At 41.4% G+C, this 21,978-nt stretch overlaps 1 protein-coding gene and 1 pseudogene across 1 annotated transcript in view; both read left to right on the top strand.

Moving 5' to 3' along the window:
• LOC147905603 (pre-mRNA cleavage factor Im 25 kDa subunit 2-like) overlaps nt 1–20,983 on the top strand; it is a 55,176-nt gene extending 34,193 nt beyond the window's left edge. Inside the window, exon 7 of the mRNA XM_087380855.1 lies at nt 20,501–20,983. Coding sequence (XP_087236981.1) covers nt 20,501–20,569 — 69 coding nt within the window. The 3' untranslated portion in view covers nt 20,570–20,983. The remainder of the gene's footprint in view (nt 1–20,500) is intronic.
• Nucleotides 86–11,268, top strand: LOC147905604 (uncharacterized; annotated as a pseudogene).
• Nucleotides 20,984–21,978: the final 995 nt, after the last annotated feature.

The following is a 21,978-nucleotide window of genomic DNA, read 5'->3' as shown; positions in this document are numbered from 1 at the left end:
TCAGCCCATCTCCTCTCAGCCTCTCCTCTCCTCCTTGTTCTCCTCAGCCCTTTCCCTCCTCTCCTTGCTCTCCTGAGTCCTCAGCATGGCTTGGACTCCGGATGCATTTTCGAAACATGTAGAGAAATTGGGGAGATATGAGGGGTCTGGTGGTTCTAAGAAGTGGAAATGCAAATTCTATGGAATGGAGAAAACGGAGGGTGTCACCCGTGTGAAGGACCATCTTGCCCATGTGCCAAGCAAAGACGTAGGGCCATGCCCCTATGTTCCTCAAGATGTTTTTTACAGTCTAATCTGATTTCTTCCTGCTTGTCGTCAAATCACGGGCACGGGCACTTGGTTTCTCCTCCCAGCCAACCTCGTTGGTTGCGAGCTTCCAGATGGTCTGATTACGTAAAAGCTCATGCTTGCTTATTCCCAACGAGCCCCAAAACTCCCTAGATGAATCTAGTATGCCACATGTCATAAATGTAGGATCCTTCCTTAATGCATAATTTACCCCTCTTGGGATATTTTTAAAACATTTGCCCCTAGGCACATTCAATGCATTAAAGTCCCTTAGCCTTAGATCCACCTAGTCTAGTGCCATGTCACCCACACCAAGGACCTTGACCTTTATTCCTTTTTGATCATTTACATGAAGCCCAAACAAATATAATACAAATATTGATCCTTTAAAGGAAAATGTCGACTGACCCTTTTGAGGTCATGTTACCTCGACTAGAGCGTAACATTCCTTCCCTCTTCAGCATCAACGTCCTCGATGATAAAGTTTGGGAACACTCACCGTAACTGGTATATGGATTTCCAGGTAGCTTCTGATAGAGGTAGACCATGCCATGCAACCAACACCGTGGGTATCTTCCGATTGCGCACTTGCATTGTTCCTCGGTCCAGGATTCCTGTTGGTTTGCGTCTTGCATTATCCTCTATCTCCTGAAATAAAACAATACCTTCGATTAGTGAGTCACCTGTATGCAAAAATTTCTTTAAACGAGAAACATGAAACACTGGGTGCACCTTACAACCCTGTGGCAATTCTAATTTATAGGCCACCTTTCCCATTCTTTTTAGAATTAACCATGGCCCACAATATCGAGGTGATAACTTAGCACACTCTCCTGCAGTCAAAGACTTAGAGTGCGAAGGAACTTTGAGAAAAACTTTTTCTCCTTCCTTAAATTCTCTAGCGGATCGATTTTCATCCGCATACGCCTTGGCTCTATCCATAGCTTGGCGGATGTTAGCTCTCGCAAGTGCTAGCATCTCCCGCATCTGAACCACAAAGTTCGTGGCACTAGGCACTTTCTGAGGTATTCCAAGTATAGTTGGATTCGCTGGTCTATAACCATAGTTTAGCTCAAACGGACTGAACCCTGTAGAGGAATGTTTTCTATCATTGTAGGCAAACTCTAACAATGGCAACCACTTGTCCCATGTATGTTGCCTCAATGACGCATATGCTCTCAGCATATCCTCTAAAATTTGGTTGATTCTTTCCGTCTGACCATCCGTTTCAGGATGATCCCCACTACTCATTCTTAACTCAGTCCTTAGTGTTTCAAATACCGCAGTCCAAAAATGACCGGTAAATTTGACATCTCTGTCTGACACTATGGATTTGGGTAATCCATGCAAATGAAATATACGTCTAATAAACAAATCCGCCACTTGCGGGGCACTAACAGACTCTCTAGTTGGAATGAAGTGAGCCATCTTGGTAAGACGATCAACCACCACAAGGATAGAATCATATCCACCTTGTGTCGTAGGCAGCCTTACAATAAAGTCCATGGAAATGCTCTCCCACTTACTTAGTGGTATCTCCAGGGGCTGTAAAAGTCCGAGTGGCTTCACCCGTTCTGCCTTACTTACCTGACACGAAAAACAACGTGTCACATATTCATGAATATGCTTTTTCATCTTTGGCCAAAAGAAATCTCGCTTTACGAGATCATATGTCTTCTCGACTCTTGGATGTCCCGCACATGGGCTATCATGGCATTGTCGAATGACTCGCTGCCTGAGATCATTCTAATTAGGTACTACTACAATACACCTTGGAAAACTTCTTCTTTTTAAACTTCAATACCTTGGAAAACTTCTCTTTTGAGGATTTGAATCTAAATAAGCTCCATTACATACAACTTAAAACTTCGTTGGATCGCTTCTTAAAAGTAAAAGCTTCATTTCAAAGCAAAGAAGTCTATCTAAATAAGGAACTCTTGATTTGTATTTTTACTTCTCCCTCACTTGACAAGATAGGCTTAAACTCCATTTTGAAGTCTCCTGAAGTAATGGATTCTCTCCCTCATTTTGTGAGAAGAATTTGGAAGCATTCAGTAGTAGCTTGGAAGTATGTAAAAACTTTAGGACAAAAAGCTTTCAACTATGGAGAGATAGGTAAAAGGCTTTCAGAGCATTCAAAATCTTCTATCCTTAAAAAACCTTGTTGTTGTAAAAGTAAGAGATTCCAAAGCTTTATTGATGCTGATTTAGGACATGTAGTCACAACTGATACCTCAATTTTGCTTTCTAGTAACCTAAGAGACCTTTTCATGAAAGGCACAAAATTTCGATTGTACTCTTTTAAAGAGTCTTGCCTTTTAAAAGCTATCGATAAGGGAATCTCAAAGTTTGTTTTGCAATTAGAAGAATGTTTAGGAGTTAAAAATATCTTATCAGAATGGAAGGGGAAGATTTTGAAGAAAGTTGCTTTGAAACTAGAAGAAGTCCCTTCGGTTATTTGCTCAAAGAAAAGTAACCTTCTTTCGAAAGAAGATGAAACTCTTCTTCGAAAATTCCATAGGAATTTTGTCATTTCTTATGTGGACAAATGTTCCAATAACTTTGTTTTTATTTGCAAAAAGTTTTACTTAGAATGTCTTTTGAGAGAAGTGAACTCGTCTGCCAAAACTTACGCCCCCGCCTTAGTTTCTCAAAAAGATTTGATCTCAAAACATCAGAGTTTTTGCAAGTCTTCTGGGTTTGTTTGCAATCCAAGCATACCTTTTCTTTGTGCTGCTTGGAAGTTTCACAAAACTCCAAAAAAGCCAAGATTTATTGCAGCTGCTTGTGAGACTACTTTGACGAATATCTCTAAATGGCTAAGCTACTGCTTCAAAGCCATGTTGCCTAGTGTCCATGAACTTTGGAGGGACTTATTAAAAGAGGCAGATGTCCCCTCGAACTCAAGCTGGATTTTAAATGACTCTGTAGGAGTGATTCCTGTTGTAAAATTTTTTAATTCCTCTCGAAGCATTCAGGAAAAAGAGTCTCCTATTCTCCTTCAAACCTATGATTTTACGACGCTTTACACAAAGATTGAGCTGGAAGACCTGAAGTTTAGAATTAAAAAGCTAGTGGCTGAAGTTTTCAAGCTGAGATTTGACAAAGATAGATGCAAAGTGCTAAAAGTTGAGAAAACAGCCTTATGCTTTGACTTTTTGTGGCTAAAAAATAAAGATCATGACATAGGTTCTAAAAAGAAAAGATACACAAAGGTAGTAAGTGTAGAAGATGTTTGCTCTTGGATAGATTTTCTTTTAGATAATCTTTACGTCACAATAGGTGATTCTTTGTTTCAACAAGTTATAGGAATCCCCATGGGCACTAATTGTGCCGTCTTTTTAGCAAACTTTTATCTTTTCACTTATGAATTTGAGTTTATGCAACGTCTTATTTCTATCAATACCTGCCCTATCATTTTACATAAGCTTAGTCAAGTTAGGCGTTTTATAGATGATTTATTTGTACCAGATGTTCCTAACTTTCAAGACTTTATGTACAAAGACGCTAGAGCTTTTGGAGAAGGAATCTATCCTCGTGACTCTTGTGAACTGAACTGCACTTCAAAAGGGGATTCTTGTGTTTTCTTAGATCTTAGACTTTCTCAATCTACCATAGGATTAGAGGTTGATATATACGATAAACGTGAACAACCTGAATATAGTGGTTTACACATTATAAAAATGCCTCACATTGACTCAAACATTTCTGATTTGGCAAAATATGGAGTCATTTCTTCCCAATTCCATAGATTTTCCCGCGTTTGTACAACTAAGGAGTCTTTTATCACTCATTGTAGTAATTTGATCACTTTACTATTACACAAGAGGTATAATCCAAGGAAAATAATGAAAAAAGTTCGCACATTCTTAGATATGAAGTCTTTTATCTATGGTGTTTCGGCCTTAGGTTTGTTTAGAATGATTGAACTTAAGCTGAAAACAAAAAGCGGGGAGCTGAATAGCCCGTTTTTCTTTTAGAGTTTGTTTGAGTATACTTGTGCTTTCTAAGTTAGAAATGTATTTTTGCCTCTTTGCAGAAACGAGACATAAGTGTAAAGTGCCTTTTAACTTTTTATGTTTTAAATAAGAGAGAGAGAGAGAGAGAGAGATTCTAGTTTTTTGGAAGTTTTTGTTTCTTGACTTGCTTGTTTATTTTTGCTTAAGTCACCTGCTTCGTTTCTTCTTTATTTCTTGTTTTCATTCTCTTTTGTTTATTTGACGTATTTTAGCAAGCACTGGGTTTGCCCAAGAGACTCCGCGGGTCTTTAGAAACCTAGTATAGCTGCTTATGCTTGGGCACTGATGACGACATAAGTGTTGCTTTGCTTGCTAAGTATGTCTTCCTTTTGCTTTTCATAAAAGTTTTTGTTTACCGCTTTTTTCTTCTCTTTCATTTTCTCTTTTATTTTCTTTGTAGATTTTTGATCTTTAGAACAACAAAAAATTCTAAATTTGTATGATTGGACTTATTTTAGTCTTACAAAGGTATATATATATATATAGGTACTACTACCTTGCCATTTCTTTTCAACATACCATCCCTCATGGCATATCTTGCATAAGTTTGGCCTTTTCTGGATGCCAGGTCATCCTTTTCCCCGGGTTTTAACACATGAGCCTTAGGCCAAAGACTCTGGACGAACTCGTCCACCTTTTGAGTTTCTCTAATTTCGGTCATTAGAGCACTCTCTAACACCGTGAAACTCATGTTATGCATAATGCGTGACAACACATCAGCAACTTTATTATCCTTCCCTCTTCGGTACCGGATCGTCAAATTAAACTCCTGCATGAGTTCTGCCCACCTAGCTTGGCGGCCTCTCAAGTCAGGTTGTTTACAAAAATGTTTCAGAGTATCATGATCAACATCCACATAAAACTCTGATCTATACAAATAATGTCTCCATGTTTTCAAAGCATGGACAACAACATACAACTCTAATTCATGAGTTGGCCAATTTCGTTGAGAGGGAGAAAGCTTCTTGCTTTCAAAGGCTACTGGCCTTCCCTCTTGGAGGAGAACTGCTCCTACCGCAATGCCACTTGCATCGGTTTCAAGGAAAAACGGGTTAGATCAGTCAATGGCAATACTATTTCGGAATATCCTTTGATATGCCTTCGATAAAATTGGACAAATCCCAAGAATGATTGCAAAGTGATCAAACTCTGAGGGATTGGCCAAGTCAGTATCGCAGCCACTTTCTTTGGATCCATTTCTACCCCTTCAGGAGTAATTATGAATCCTAAATATTTAAGTCTTACCATACACAGTATAGTTTTCTTTTTATTTACATAAAGACTGGCTTTCCTCAAAGTATTGAACACTATTCTTAAGTGTTCATAATGCTCAGTAATACTCTTACTGAATACCAGAATATTGTCAATAAAGTGTACTACAAAGTTTTCGATATACGAACGTAGTAAATCGTTCATAAGCATGACGAATGTAGCTGGAGCATTGGTAAGTCCAAAGGGCATTACCAAAAACTCATAATGTCCAAACCTGTTTCTAAAAGCGGTTTTATGCACATTCTCGGCTCTAATACGGATCTGATGGTAGCCACACTTAAGATCTATCTTATTGAAAATTACGGCCCCATGTAATGCATCTAGCAAATCATCGATCCGAGCCATCGGATACCTGTGCTTAATAGTGATATTATTCAATGCTCTGTAATCTATATAGAGGCGAAAAGTATCATCTTTCTTCTTCTTTAATATCACTGGCGAAGCAAAAGGTGAGAAACTTGGTTGAATCTGCCCCAACTTGAGGTATTCTTCTAGTTGTCTTCAAACCTCCGCCTCTTCAGTAAAACTCAACCTATAGGGAGGTCTATTTATAGGTTCTGCCCACGAAATTAGTTCAATCTTATGCTGAACATTTCGCTTTGGAGGTAACCCATAAGGTAACTCATCCCTAAAACAATCAGAGAACTCCTCTGTTATTTGATCAGCCAGCTTGGCCATCTCTCCATTTTGAGCAACATCAGTGCTAGTGGAAGAATCATCAATCGGCTCTACCGATGATGTACAAAGAAACAAAAACTCTTCTTGAGCTTTTTGAATTTCCATCACGGAAACCAACGGTCCTTGAGGTATATTCCTTTTACCTCGTAAGACATATAGCACATCATTCATCTTGAATTGATAAATGTGCTTTTTCCAATCTATGGCTGGATTCTTCCTACAATGCTAAGCCTTACCCAGGGCTATGTCTGCATGAGCAAGCTTAGTCATTTCAAAATCAAGCTTCTCAGCATAGTCCTGAATTCGAAGCTCCAACTGGGTAACCCTTTGGTCCCATACTTCAGTTGAACTTCCATCTGCCATCCTAAACTGTATATGCATAGTCAGATGGGCTAGTCTTTAGTTTCAGCCTCTTTACGAGCTTGGAGTTAATTACATTGTACGTTGACGCTGAGTCAAACAACACAATGACCTGATGATTAGCTACTTGTCCTTTCATCTTAATCAACTCCGTATCATTAAAGGTTGTATACCCCGTTGCTGCGGGCTTTGACAGGATATTATTAGGTGCACTAGTTACTAACTTAGCAATAGATACACATAACAAAAAAGGTACTGACCTTTGAGAAGATCCCGCTAGCTGAATCTGCATTTGTTCTGCTCTAGGACTTTCCTCCATTTCCACGTCACATTCTGAGACCATCATCTCAGCCATCCGACGATCTTTGTTCCGTGGACAATCTTTCCACTGATGAGGCTGAAGGCAACTGAAACACAAGCCTTCTCTCCTCGCTTTTTCCCTTTGCTCTGGGTTCAAAGAGGACTTCGACCAAGCCCGGGCTGCCATTGGTGTTACTTTCCTTTTCATTCCAATGGTGGTACTTGATTTAGGAGTCTCAACTGGTTTCGCCTGCTTGGCTTGACCACTAGACTGTGAGGCACCCCCTTTGCTAATCCACTTCTTCTTAAACCTAGTTTTCTTCGGGTACCCATACTGAGTCCCAACCTGCACAAACCCACTTGGTCTGTTCCCTTTTGCATCTTCATAGTTCAGGGCTATGGCAATTGCTTCATCTAGCGTGTTCGCATACTTAGCCCGAACTTTTATCTTTATCCGATCATTCAATTCAAAGATAAAATCTTTTACTTGGATTGACTGAGGTAGGGGTTCATCAACCTTCATTACACTTTCTCTAAACTTATCAGTGTATTCTGCCACTGATAAATTTCTCTGACGAAGGTTTCGATACTAATCCCAAGCTCGGGATGCTTCGTCAGGAGGTAGGAAGTGTTTTCTGCTGTTTTATCCACCACCTATCCGCTGCCTCATTAAACATACGGGTGGCCTTGCGGATTTTCTTGATATCATTCCTGATTTCACAAATGGCGAATGCCTCGTCCCATTTGTGTAACCAGGTGTCAAAGATATCGGAACTACGGTCAGACATCCGACCAGAATACTTTTTTGGCCTATAATTGGCAATATTAGGCACCTTAGTCTTCCTAGGCTCGACCGTACGAAGACTGGACTCCGGTTCCATCGGAGATTTACCTTTCTCCTCACGAGATGGTCTGGCAGACATACTGTGCAGCATTTTTCTGAGTTCAGACTGCCCCACATTTGTTTGTAACTGCTGCGCTAAAATCTGTTGCAAGGCATCCTCTAACATTGCAATTCTGTCAGACAATGTATGGCCTGCTGGGCGCGATACCTGCGGGGTCGGCCGGACTCCCGACTCTACGGGATCCATCCTGGAAGCTTCTTCTTTTATTTCCATTCAGGTCAATGGGTGTTTATTTAAAAAAACTTGAAACTGTAATTACAAATCGAAAGTCCAACTTCCAACTTTACAGCTGACAAAACATATATCACACTGTAACCAAACCCGCTTTTCCCTATACTAGGGAAACTCCTGCAATCTAAGAACCTCAAGCCCTTAAATCCAAAGGCATAAATTTGTTCCCAATCCAACTCACACACCTCAAAACTTTAGAATTTTAACCAAATAAAATAGAGGGAATAAAGAGTCGAAAGCCCCCTGGTATATCTTTGCTGCATGAAGAGGTCAACTAGTTCCCGTAAGCCACTCCCACATGCATTTATGACCTGCCTTATAATCACGAACATGCTATACGGTCATAACGTCAGACCCTTACCAGCATCGAAAACGTTAAAGGATCGCCTCAAACCAGCCTATACTTCTAGGCTCCTATAGTTCCGTCTTGACAGCTCAATGATCTATAACCTCCACGCTCGTTGCACTGCTCCTAATACGTGACGCAAATCTGAAGGGCTAGATTTCCAACTCCTAGCAATTCCGCTTGTTACCCCTTCGTATGCAACTCGTTCATCCACGCTACCTAGATATTCTGCGCTCTGATACCAAATTTTACAGTCTAATCTGATTTCTTCCTGCTTGTCGTCAAATCACGGGAACGGGCACTTGGTTTCTCCTCCCAACCAACCTCGTTGGTTGCGAGCTTCCAGATGGTCTGATTACATAAAAGCTCATGCTTGCTTATTCCCAATGAGCCCCAAAACTCCCTAGATGAATCTATTATGCCACATGTCATAAATGTAGGGTCCTTCCTTAATGCATTATTTACCCCTCTCTTGGGATATCTTTAAAACATTTGCCCCTAGGCACATTTAATGCATTAAAGTCCCTTAGCTTTAGATCCACCTAGTCTAGTGCCATGTCACCCACACCAAGGACCTTGACCTTTATTCCCTTTTTATCATTTACATGAAGCCCAAACAAATATAATACAAATATTGATCCTTTAAAGGAAAATGTCGACTGACCCTTCTGAGGTCATGTTAACTCGACGAGAGCATAACAATGTTAAGGAGAGCCTTGAAGAATGGAGGCGAAAGCGTTTGGGTGTTCCCAAAGATTCAAGTTCTATGGAGCCAGCTGACGAGGAGGAAGGTAGTTCAAGTCAAGCACCGGAGGCAACAAAGAGGAGCAGAGATACTGAGTCATAGAGTGGCTATTCCTTTATGTCGGCTATGCATGCAAAGAGGACTCCTTTGCCAGAGGATGTGTCACGAGCCACTCCTCCACTACCTAGAAATTCTGTACGAAGGGCCAACATCCAATCGGGGTTTCAAAAGCAGGCAATGGCAGAGGCAACTAGGGAGCTCACCCGATTGTTCATATGGTGTGCCATTCCCTTTCATGTGGCCAAGACGAACCAATGGAGGAAGACCATGAGAACCATCAGCCGCATTTGATGCGAGTGGGAAGGCCCTTCATTTGAAGCTCTGCGAGTACGTGAGCTCAAGCGAGAAAGAGCATGCATAGAAGTGCAGCTACATCCCTTGGAAGGAAACACGGAAGAAGTATGGCTGCACTATATTGTGTGATGGATGGTTAGATGTACGCAGACTTAATGTGTACAATATTTTAGTGTCTTGGTGCAAAGGCACTATGTTTTTGAAAGCCATTGATGCCTCCCTCCTAGGTCTCACAGTTACCGGTTTATTTATTTGGGGTCATATACGGGAGGCAATCATGCAAATAGGGCTTGAGAATGTTGTGCAGGTAGTGACAGCAGACAATGGGAGCACTTGCAAGTCTATGGGCTCTATGCTAGAGGACGAGTTTCCAGGTATTGTGTGGACCCCTTGTGCATCACATTGCCTGGACGTATCGATCGAGAACATAGGTGAAATACAATGGGTTGATCCCATCTTTTGCACTGCATGAAACATGGTAAAATTTGTGAAGAAGAGGCCAAAAGTTTTGAGCATGTTTCGGGCCTATACCAATCTTGAGCTACTGCTGCAGCCTGCAACCACCGGATTTATATGTCTATTGTGCTTGAGAGAGTTTGTAGGGAGTTGTTACGCACTGTGTACTCAGATCAGTGGATGCAGTGGGATGCCCTAAGGCAAGAGCTTTTATGCGTGCTGTCATGAGAGAGGACTGGTGGGTAGAGGTTGAGGGTTTGATCAAAACTCTCAATCCAATCTACACAGTCTTGCGCATTACAGACATGGAGGGGAGCACTCTTGATCTTTTATATGAGTACATGGACAAGATTGGAGAGTCTCTCAACAAGCAACAATACTTGAGAGGAGAGCAGTAAGTCTCCATATGTTTAAACTTTTTCCTTATATGTAAATTTCTATTTCACTGCAGTCTTGACTCTTGAGTCTTCATACTTTACATTGGTCTTGACTCTTGACTCTTGTTTTTTGTCCATGGTTTGTTCTCTAAAGGATTGAGCAGATCAAGGCTATATGGAATAAGCGATGGGATTGGTTTCACAAACCAATTCATGCAGCAGCACATGTATTGCTTCCTCTATGGCGAAATGAGGAGCAATATGAGAACATTGAGCTTGATGATCTCTTGGCTTTCTGCAACCATACGGGGGGAGCTTTGGTCGAGAGACGACAAAGCTTCGAGAGACTCAGCTACAGCCTGTGTCATGGTGGGAGAAGTATGGGAATTGTGCTCCCACAGTGGTAATTTACTAGTAACTACTCATACACTCAAGTTTCAGCTACATGCATGATGCATCATGCAACATAGTATAGTTGTAAAGTGTGAGTTACAACTTACATTTTGCTTAATTCTAATTTCTAAATCCTAAATTCTAATCATGTGTGTAGAAATGCATTGCCATTTGAGTGCTCTCTCAGGATTGCAGTTCCGGTCCAGTGAGAGGAATTGCAGCACTTAGTCACCTTTCCATACAAAGAAGAGAAGTAGGTTGAGTACCCCTCAGCTAGAGAGGTTGGTATTTTGTCATTGCAACCTCCAGCTCCTTGAAAGGAATGCCAAGAATCCGGAGCCTTCTTAGGTGAATGTGGACAAGATCGACATTGAGAAGGTGAAGTTCATTTCAGAGATCCCACAGGAAGAGCGCGATAAGTACTCCTTACTATATGAGGAGTTGACATCATCGACCCGTACCACTCGCTCTTCCACCCGCTCTCAGAGGTAGAGATCGAGGGCTGTATCCATCGCTTCCACTTTAGTAGGACCAGACGAGCAGGATCCTCTCTGTGATTCTTCATCTGAGGCTTTGACACTTAGGAGTCAGAGGAGACAGATGATAGCATGAATGCTGATGATGTTGAGGAGCGATTCTTGGAGGCTGGAGCATGCATGATGCTTGTCAAATTTTTGGATCCGATATATCATATGGATCATGTTTTGTATTGGCTACAACATAGACTATAGTACTTATTTTTAGGATTTTGTCATGTCACATGTGACATGTACACACTTTTATGAGGCTTCAGCCTGGGCCCCAAACTACTTGTCATTTATGATCTATCGTCTATGGTAATTGATGTAGCGTGTGCGGCTTTGCCGAACTTTGAATTTTTTGAAGTTATAAGTTATTGTGAAATTTGAAGACGTATGTACTATCTTTCAACTTTGTAATGTATGACATATGTAATAATAATAAGTATAAGTATAACTATATAACTATATATATATATATATATATAAATATAATTAACCTTAAAACCGAAACTCTGTTTCCACTGTTTCTTCCCGTTTCCGTTCCCCACTTCCGAAACTCCTGGGAACTATGTTTGGGAAGAAGGCGAGCCTTTGAAGGAGGCATGTTGCAGGCGTGGACAGCTTGGGAGAAGGAGATCTTTTGAAGGAGGCGTCGCTGGAGCAGCCTCTCCTATCTCTCTTCTTTCCCACCCACCCCTCTCGATCACAAGAGCAAGCTTTTCCTAAGCAAGGGAAAGTCTACTTGAGATGGCTGAGAAGCCAGTGAAGATCCCCGTTCTGTTGGACGGAAACAACTTTGGTGTGTGATGGAATTAGTGTTGCAGCCATATGACTTGGCTGATTTCGTTCTTGTTGGAGTTATTAGGCCAGATTTGAGTGGGGAGAACCTTGGAATCCTTGAGCGAGAGGAAAAGGAAATCTTGGCACAAGTGTGAGATCGTGTCAATGCCGGAGTTCGATCCTTCATATTCCTCAGTTTGACAATCCCCTACAAGGATGAGGAGCGGAAGCCTTGACTGCCCCACAGGAAAAAGGGTGGAGCAACGACATTAAGGGTAAAGTCAAGTCTTCAGACAAGAAATGAAAGACAACTTGGCACAAGCTCGATGGGTATTAGAGAAGATTTATGTGGAGTACCCGAAGTAATTTCGCGGGAGCATGTTCAACAAGAGTATAGTTAAGTCCATTTTGTATTCACCTCCTTTTGTGTGTAGACGTTTCTGAAAGAAAACAAGGGAGGCTCACTAGACCAGGATGCCCTTCCACAAACACATAGGCAGAATGCATATGCAATGTAGTGCTGCAAATGGAATACTAATCATTGGCTACAATGGATGCGCCAAACTGGAAATGCGGTAGTAAACACACAATGAACCTCGATATAGCAAACCCTAGCTGAGGAGTTGAGAGGGAGAAGCATCCTAAGACGCTTCTTCCACAGAAACCAAGGCTTCAACTCCATCCAATGAGCCACATGGACTAGTGTGCCCAATCAAAATGCACCAAACACATGCCATATATGCAATACTTGCATCTAATTGGCTGCCCTAGAGTAAGTGACATGGTGAGTGCGTACCTATGTGACATGTGGCAAGGTCACATGAGATAGACTAGTGGATTGGTGAGATAGACTAGTGGATCGGTTCCATGTGGCAACTATTCTCTTCATCCATGATGTATCTATGTGGGGGGTCACACCATGTGGCTCCTTAATAGTCTCTAACTCATCTAAGGTCTATCTAGCACTCTTTTTGACGTGTAATTAATCCTAACCAAAATTATTCCAAGGAAAATTTAGGAGCTAACTCCACTAGTTCATCACTTTTTTAAACACTTCCCCTTGATGAATTAGGTTGAGACACTTTTCTTGTTTAGCCTTGGCAAGAGGTTTGGTTAGAATCTCAGCCACTTGATTCTTTGTTAGACAATAGATTAGCTCAATTTCATTGCTCAGTACCTTTTCATATATAAAGTGATTGCACCTCAATGTGCTTTGTCCGAGCATGAAATATAGGATCTCAGGCCAATTTAGTAGAGCATTGATTATTGGTCAATAATGGACTTCGATCCTTTTGAACAAGTCTAATATTCAAGATCTTGTTCAACCGAATAGCTCACAGGATTGTGTTAGTGGATACTCTATATTCGGCTTCCATGGAGGTTTAAAAAATAGTATTTTGCTTCTTACTGCTCCACAATACAAGGCCCAATTCCATGTTGAAGCAATATCCCTTTTTTCATCTGAGCACCATGCCCAATCACTATCAATAAATTGTGACAGTTATAGATAATCATTAATCCCATAGTCAGGGTTCCGTTGCCATATCTAAGAATTCTCTTGGTTGTCTTCCAACGGCTTTCTTTCGGATCAACCATGTATTGGGATACTGATTGGATAAGCTATGTCCAGTCTAGTGGTAGTCAAATATATCAAGCTACCTACAAGTTACTTGTAAAAGGTGCCATCTACTCTAGGACTATGTTGATCTCCCGACAAATTTCTCACTTGGATTCATTGGTGTTTTAATCAGCTTGTAATCCTCCATTGTGAATTATTTTAGGTTGTCATTCGCATACTTGGTTTGGGATATGAACGTTTCATCTTGGTCTCTCTAGACCTCAATTCCCAAATAGTAATGCATAAAGTCAAGGTCTTTCATGTCAAAGGCTTTGTTCAGGTCCTATTTGGCTTGTTTCATTAGTTCCTCATTATTATTGATGACAATGCTGTCAATATATAAGACAGTGAGAACTATATTGCCTTTGTCATCATGCTTTGTATATAGATTATAATATGATGAACTCTTATTGAAACCCTTTTCATGAAAATGTTCATCAAATTTTGAGCACAAGTGCTTGTTTCTAACCATAAAAATCTTTTCATAGTTTTCATACCTTTTTCTCCTTCCCTTTAACCTCAAAACCCATGTGGCTGTAGACCTCCTCTTTTAGATCAGTCCATTTGATAAAGAGGTCAATCTAAATGAGTGGTAATGGCTACTGTCAATTTGATAGTGTTATGTTTGGCTACGGGCACAAAGGTCTCATGATAGCCAATGCCTTCGTCTTTGGCGTTATCCCTTGCAACCAGCCTGGCTTTATACTTTTCGAGACTGTAATCACTCTTCATTTTAATTAGGTTGACCCATTTGTTAATGATGGAAGTCTTTCTTGGTAGTAAATCGTTTAACCCCAAAGTTATATTTTGTATGAATCTTTTCATACTCCTCTTTCATGGCTTTATACCTCTTGGGATTGTCCTCGGTATCCTCATATCTTTCAAGCTCGACTACGTCTTTCATGGCGGTCATTAATGCATGACTCATAATGAACCTATTAGGTGCCCTTCGGACCCTTGTATATCTTTTGAGTCCTTCTTGACTAGTTGAGGGTTCATCAATAACTTGACCTTCTTCTATGGAATCATCTGGGTATGGTCCTTGGTTTAACCTCAATAGTATCTGATGAAGGTTCTTCAAAAATGGTGGTTCTCTCCCTCTCTCTGTCTCTCTCTCATAACCTTTCTTTCTTTCTTTCTCTTTGTACTACTTGCTTAGTGATAGGATAGAACACTTCTTTCCATTGGTTTCTTCTTCCTTATGGCGATCTTTGATTTCGCCTGTGCTAATATGCTTCTCTTGTGCTTTGCGTAGCCTTCAGTCTCGTTGGTCTTGTTTGTGCAGGTTGTCAACCTTGCTTCTGGCGCTATTATGGTTGTAGGTGTCTTTCTATAATTTTGTAGGTGCTGTTAATGTCTCTTACCTTAATCACGTCAACTGCTTCGGATAAGATCTGCGGGCTGCAACACAACATGGGCTTGTCATTGTTCTTTTCGTTCATCATTTGTTAGTGGATTGTTTCTAGGTTATGTCATCCTGGCTTGCAGTAGTTTTAGTGCTACCCCACTTGTGAAATGCCGCTTATTGTTTGCCCCTTTTATTTGTTTGTATTGTGTAGGTTGTCGCCAATTGTATTTGCTCTGGATCATTGACGACCAGTGGCACTACAAGTTTGCTATTGATGCTTGCTTGCATTCTTTGTTGTCTTTTGCTCGGTTATCACCAAGTGAGGATACAGCCACAGGATGTGCACAAGACAACGTTTCACACTACTTTTGGGTTGTATGATTATCTGGTGATGCCTTTTGGGTTGACAAATGCCCCGGCTACTTTCAACAGATGGATACGGAGTTTCCCTATCAGGGGAGTAACAGGCACAGAGTTCCTACAAAACATCTGGTTAGCATCTAGAGCCCTGTCCAACTCCTTCGTCTTTATCCCCAGCCTCAGGGCTAAATCCTCTACGATGAAGTTATATGTAGCCCCAGGATCAAACAATATTAGCGCCTGCTAGTCTCTTATCTTGCCCCAAGAAAGCAGTAACTCTCTTTCCTATGGATTTGTCACTCTGCCCAAAATGTTCGGAATTCCTCCTGCCATTGGTCTTTGCTATCTTGGTGGCTTTCTCTGCTCCCTAGAACCCAAAGGTTTCTCAGGGCACTGGGCAGCCACATGCCCTTCTTTCCCACACCTGAAACATTTCTCCTCTTTGGAAAAAATGGCTATTTGCTCAGGGGAAAACTGTGATTTACCCTTAAAGGCTTTTGGTGCTTGGCTTCCCCTCGGGTTTTGAGGCTGAAATTCCCTCTTTTAAGCCTTCAGAAACTCCTTTTCTTCAGCTGAGGTGTGGCTGGCTTTTTCTTAGCTGTTGGCCCAACAAAAATAGAAGGCACTGTGGTGGGATCCTGCATATACATTAAGCTCGCCACAGTGGCTGCGTGCATGATATCTTGTATGCCCTTATGTTGTTGGGTATTAACCATACCCTGTATCTTTGGAGTGAGACCAGACCTGTACTTTCTTACCTAGGTCTTCTTTGAGACCTTCTTGAAGGGAGTAATATGCAAGTATGCATCCCAAAATTTCTGGTTGTAGGCCTCTACTTATCTCCTACATCCATAAGCAAACTGTCCCAGGCAACAAGGACATGGTCCCTGAACTGCTTGGGCATAAACTGTTTGTAGAAAGCTTTCTTGAAGCCCTTCCACTTCCTTGGAGTAGTGCTAGCTGTAGTCTGTGGGCTCCACCATGCACTAGCCGTTGCTGTCAGGTGCAAACTAACCATTTGCAGCTTGGAGGACTCAGAAAATTTCTCCGTGTCAAAAGCTGCTGTCTAATGAATTGCATGGCTTTTTCTGTTTGGCCATACTGGCCATTGAATGTACCAAACCTGACAGACTTCCCACCCTCTTTAAACTCCTTGGTCTTTGCCTTCTTACCTGACTTCTTCTTCTTCTTATGCTTTGGCTTCGATGATCCAAAAGAAGACGACAATGATGAGGATGAAGAGGTAGGAAGAGGAACTTGAAGAACTATGATGATGCTTAGCCTTTTTCTTCTTGGAAGGCGTACTCCCTTCCTGACTACCTGCTTTCCTCTTTTTTCTCTCCTCTTTTAGAGGTTTCTTGCTCTTCCTGGAAACATCATCGACATGAAGAACATGGATTGTGTGCAGGGATCTCTTTTTGGCTGTCACTTTCTGCGTTGCCCCAAAAGAAACTCTCTGCTGCTCTTCCTCTGCATGAGGATTTACGAGTCTGCGAAACAATGGATCCCTTCTGGCTTCCATGTGCTGTGCCAGTGAATGTCTGTAAGTTGCCTCAGTCTTGGACTGCACACTCTGCTCTTGCATAGCTTGATCATTCTTGGCACTCTCCTCATGAGACGGTATAGCATTCTGCTGTGCAGCCATTCTCTGCAACTTTCCTTGAGTTCTGCAAACTCTCTCACAGAGTATATGCAACTGATGCACTCAGTCTATCTTTTTTAGAATATAAAATACATGAGCAAGAGGTGTAATGCACTCACAACTTAGCCCAAATTCGTGCCAAAGACTGGCTGTCAGGGTCAAAGAATAACCTCAAAGCTGTGTGCCCTTTTTCAGATTACTGCAAAAAGCATTGAGTATGCATCTGAATTCTCTTTATTTTTGCAAATCTCTGTTTTTCTGCTATTTTCTGACAGATACTGACAATTAAACTGTACTATGACAGGTGAAAAATTGACAGGTAAAAGCCATTTTTTTTCTCGTAACTGGCTGGCTAACTGGAGTAACTAAATCAAAGTACAGTTTGGTTAACTCGATGAATCTGGTCTGGTCAGCTGTAAAACTCACAAGCTATAACCAGGCTTAACCAACCAGGGTAACCAGAGGTTTACCACCTCAGCAGCTTAAGTGACTGCCATGTCAGCTTGCAAAAATTGCCACGTGTCATTGTCAGGTCACATCAGCACATGTGTTTGCCACATCAGCATTGTACATTGTACTGCCATGTCAAACCGCACGTGTGCGCCACATCAGCACTTGGGGCAAATGTTGCTGCGCATGGAGGCGTCGCTGATCGTCAGTCGTGGAGATGCCCAAGCCTTGGCATCCTAATTTTTTGCATAGCATCTGCAAGAGCTTGTGCCCATATCAGACCTGTGCCCACGGTAATTTGGTTTACGCACAAGAATCACCACTATTGACTCTCGGAACCCTAGTCCCTTTTATGAGCACTTGAAAGAACTAGGGAATTTCGTCACTGGTTCGGGGTGAGCTCCGCCTTGATTCTCGCACGATAACCTTTTGTCAAACGTTCACGCGTTAGCGACGAATCTATCAGCAGGTTTAGGCCTTCTCCGCGTGAATTCTCTGCACATGACGTGAACACGTCGAACAATATCCCTAGGCTGCATATCTGTGTAGACTCCTTAATTGTCACTTCTTCAGAAAGAAGATGAGCCAGGCCGCCATCAAAATTATCCCTTCGTGAATCAACGCCCGTTCCTTCTTTCTTACTGGATCGTCATAGCCTGGAAAGATTATGAACCTATGCTCTGATACCAATGTAAACCACGAATCAACTAGACCTTTGTAAAGACAGCGTCACTTTCAGCATCACCGAAAATCTTTTTACTTGCTGGCTGATGAAACCCTTGCTGAGAAAATCACTCTCTCTCTCTCTCTCTCCCTCTCTCTCATACACAGCACTAGGGCCCAGGACAACATGTGGAGCTGGACCCCCCCGAAGGCTTTTATTCATGCAGAAAAATTCTGAGTACAGCTTACAATTCAGCTCACAGGCTGCGTAGTTGAAAAACATAGAAGAAATCATCCTTCCAAAAGATCTCTGAGCTCATTTCTTTTGGCAACATGCCAAGTGTCAAAATAACTAAGATTTAGTTACATGCCACAAAGGGCAAAACTCTAGGTTCTCGTAGCCCTCGGTCGGACATCTCCTGGCTACCCACTGGGCTCCATAGCGCTTGGCCAATCAACCCCTCTTAGAATCTGCAACCATGAAATAAAGCGCACATAGCCATGGCACCCATTAATTGTTAGCGCTTTTGCATGCAAATAAATTCTAGACTAATCCTAGTCTGTGTGGGCATCCCCACCAAGCAAACATGTGCACATAAAATAACTAACTCTATGGTTGACCGAAGCCAAACCTTTCTAGCCATAATTAAGGACTTTGACCAGGGGTCAAGGTGCCTTAATTAATGCTAGAATTCTCCGACCAGAGTCAGCCTGCTTTGGCCGAAGCTAAGTCGTGTTGACCGAAGTTAACTGTTTATGACCGGAGTGAGTAGAGGTTCTTTGGCTCACTGCAGTTAACTCTCTTGGCTTACGCCAAGTCTTCCTAACCAGGGTTAGGATTATGTGACCGAGGTTAACTATCTTTTACTGAAGTCAATACTTTGAGCAATTAAATATAACTTTTTGAACATAATTACATAAATAAGACTCTTTAATTATGGTCAAATAAATGGTCAATGGAAACTCTGTTTACGACTTGTGACAGCACCAAACTAAAAATGCAGCAACTTATGCCAAACACACAATGATACCTTGCATATAACAAACCATAGCTAAGGAGGTGAGAGGGAGAATCTTGCTAGTGGCTTCTCACAAGAGCCAGGGCTTCAGCCCCATCCTATGTGGCATACAAACACAGTGTGCCCAATCGAAATGCATCAAACACATCCATAGCTACAATATTTGCATCTTGATCGGGCTGCCCTAGAGTGGTGGGTGACATGGTGAATCCATGCCTGTGACACATGGCAAGGCCACATGATATAGACCAGCGGATTGGTGCCATATGGCAGCCATACCCTTCATCTATGATGGATGTATGTAGGGGCTTTCCGCATCATGTGGTCCCTAAAACTCTCTGTCTTATTCTAGGACCGAAGGTCCACGTACCACTCTTTTTACCTTTAATTAATTCTTATCCCCAAGGGAAATTTTAGGAACTAACTCCATTGCTCATTGCTTTTATCAACATTGTCACTTGATTTATCAAATTTGATTCTTCCAAGTTTAAATCTTGATATGCTATAGACTTGGTTATGTTAGCTTTCATCGTTTCAATGTCACAAGGTAGAATTGATGTTTGAGTTCAAGACTGAAGACTTTTTGTATTTCTTTTGGTGTATGGGTAATTCTTGCAAACAAAAATGAATTGAATGCCTCTAATTTCTCTGAAAAAATAAGAGGCATATGAGGCTAGCTTTTGATCAGTCTTCATGTTTAGTTGTCATGACTTTGTCTGCTTCATTTTTGGAGCCTCTGTAATGTCAAACTAGAGGGCATTCTCCTTATCTATGTGGGTTGCGGTTTGGTAGGACAATAGCATGTAAATTAGTGAGATGGACTCACTTAGCTGTATGTGCATTGAAGTCCCCAATGAGGAAAATGGGCGCATTGCCTGCTGGAAGGCTTGATTGCAATCCTGCGGAGGGATTTAGGACGTGGGACGCCTTACTCTTGGGACATATCTTGCATAAAGTGGGCTCTCCCTTCTAGTTCAAACCCAATTTTTACACCTGAAAGTATATTCACTCTAGGACAGTTCCATTGTCTCTTGACATAGCCACATGAGGCGAAGCCCTATTTACACAGCCTGCAAGTGTCTGGACTTGAGGGCGGTGTTCTATTATGAACATTATTATCTCATTATGCTAATCAGTAATAAGGATCCTAACCTTTGTTCTTTTCTGACCTTCGTTTAGCTCTTAGGTTAGTTGCAGAGGTAAATAACCTGACTCTTTTTGGATGCACAGTTTCCTGTTCTTGTAGATTTTTATTTGAGTCTGAATGTTCTGCCAGTTTTTGGTTCTTGTTCTGGTCACTTGTATGATTTTCGACTTGGCAATTCTTTTCCATACGATGGCATGTATTGATAAAACCTGTGGCTTGTATATGCAGAGGTATGGGCCAGTCATCTCATCCATCCCACAGCAACTTTCAAGGTTCTCAATGAACACGATTAACTAATTTAGATGGAACAATGACCAGTATAATGCAGTTTACCAAAAAATGGCACGTGCACACTTCTCAAACAGTGTGTGCACTATGCATGCTTTTATGCAATTCTAGGCCATAATCCTATATGATGCAATATGTTGGAAAGGATCAACGGAAGTTTTACTCCAATTCCTTCAAGGGCATGTTTTAAAATTAGGACATAAGGTTGAGGTGCATTTCAACATCTACAAAGATATTTTGATTTCTCTCTTTTATAGAGATCCTTTTCCATTATTTATGAACATGCTCTTGAGCAAGGGCAGAATTGTTAAGTGTAACAGCACTGTGAGTGTTGTGGCACAGTTAATGGAGATTGGCTGTAAAGTTGATGGAGTTTTTTGGAACACTGCATGAGATACACACTTACCAGACTAAACAAAAGGAATCATCTTTGCATGCGACTTGTTTCGTTTTGTTATTGTTAATGCTTAGGCATTTTATGGCTTAATAGACTCTATGACTTGAAAGGGCACTTTGAAGTATTTTCTAGGTTATTCTGAGGGATTACTAAGTAAGGTGTTTTAGCTTTTGTTGGGACTGGTCAAAAGTCTGTATGAATGATTTGGTGACAGCCTTACGTTTCCTAGACTAAAAATGTGATTTTTTGGTTGCTTTGTTTTGGGGGTATTAAGGCTGATTTGTTCCTTTATCACATGCCCTCTTGTACCGTAATGTTCCTAATAAGTCTTTGATGCAATTATGGCTAGGCCTACTGCCTTAAGGTTGCTCACGAATTCCTGTGGAGAACTGACAATCACGAGTTACACAACATGGATTGTCTTCGTGATTTCTTTGGTTCTATTCAAAAGATTGGCTTCCTCCTGTATTGGCAAATTTCTTGCAAATCTGCATATACATAAGCTACAAGAACTGGGGATTAATGGCATAGGAGAACTAGCCTTATGTTGAAAGTGTCCACAAATGCAAAGAAATTCTCTCTTGACTAGTTGAGGTTCACAATGCTTGAACACACTTACAGAATCAAAGGGGTTATTCAATGGACAGCTTGTACCATGTGCCTTGGTAAGGGCAACAAGGCGAGCATAGGAATGACAGCCAGCTTCAAGAAGCATGTAGTAGACGTCTTCAACAAGGCCAGACAACCATACGATCAATGTAGAATTAGATAAATAATTGTACCTCCACCCTACAAATAATGGTTCCTTTCTTAGTACACATAGAGAGTGGATTCAAAAGCATCTATTTTTGAAACTGTGATTGGGATACCCAAAGCAAAATTGGAGATCATAATAGCCATTATACAGACATGCATACCTGTTGATTAATTACATGTATCCCCACCCTACAAACAAAATTTCCTTTCTTGGTCCATTTTGAGGAATGCTTGAGCAACACGCAACACCACTCCCCTGTGCCAT

The sequence above is a fragment of the Dipteris shenzhenensis genome, chromosome 1 (assembly GCF_047967505.1).
Source record: "Dipteris shenzhenensis isolate YYH24624 ecotype China chromosome 1, Dip_SZ_1.0, whole genome shotgun sequence".
In the NCBI taxonomy this organism is placed as follows: domain Eukaryota; kingdom Viridiplantae; phylum Streptophyta; class Polypodiopsida; order Gleicheniales; family Dipteridaceae; genus Dipteris; species Dipteris shenzhenensis.
The sequence above is the reverse complement of the archived record's forward strand: the minus strand, read 5'-3'. Positions and strand labels throughout refer to the sequence as shown.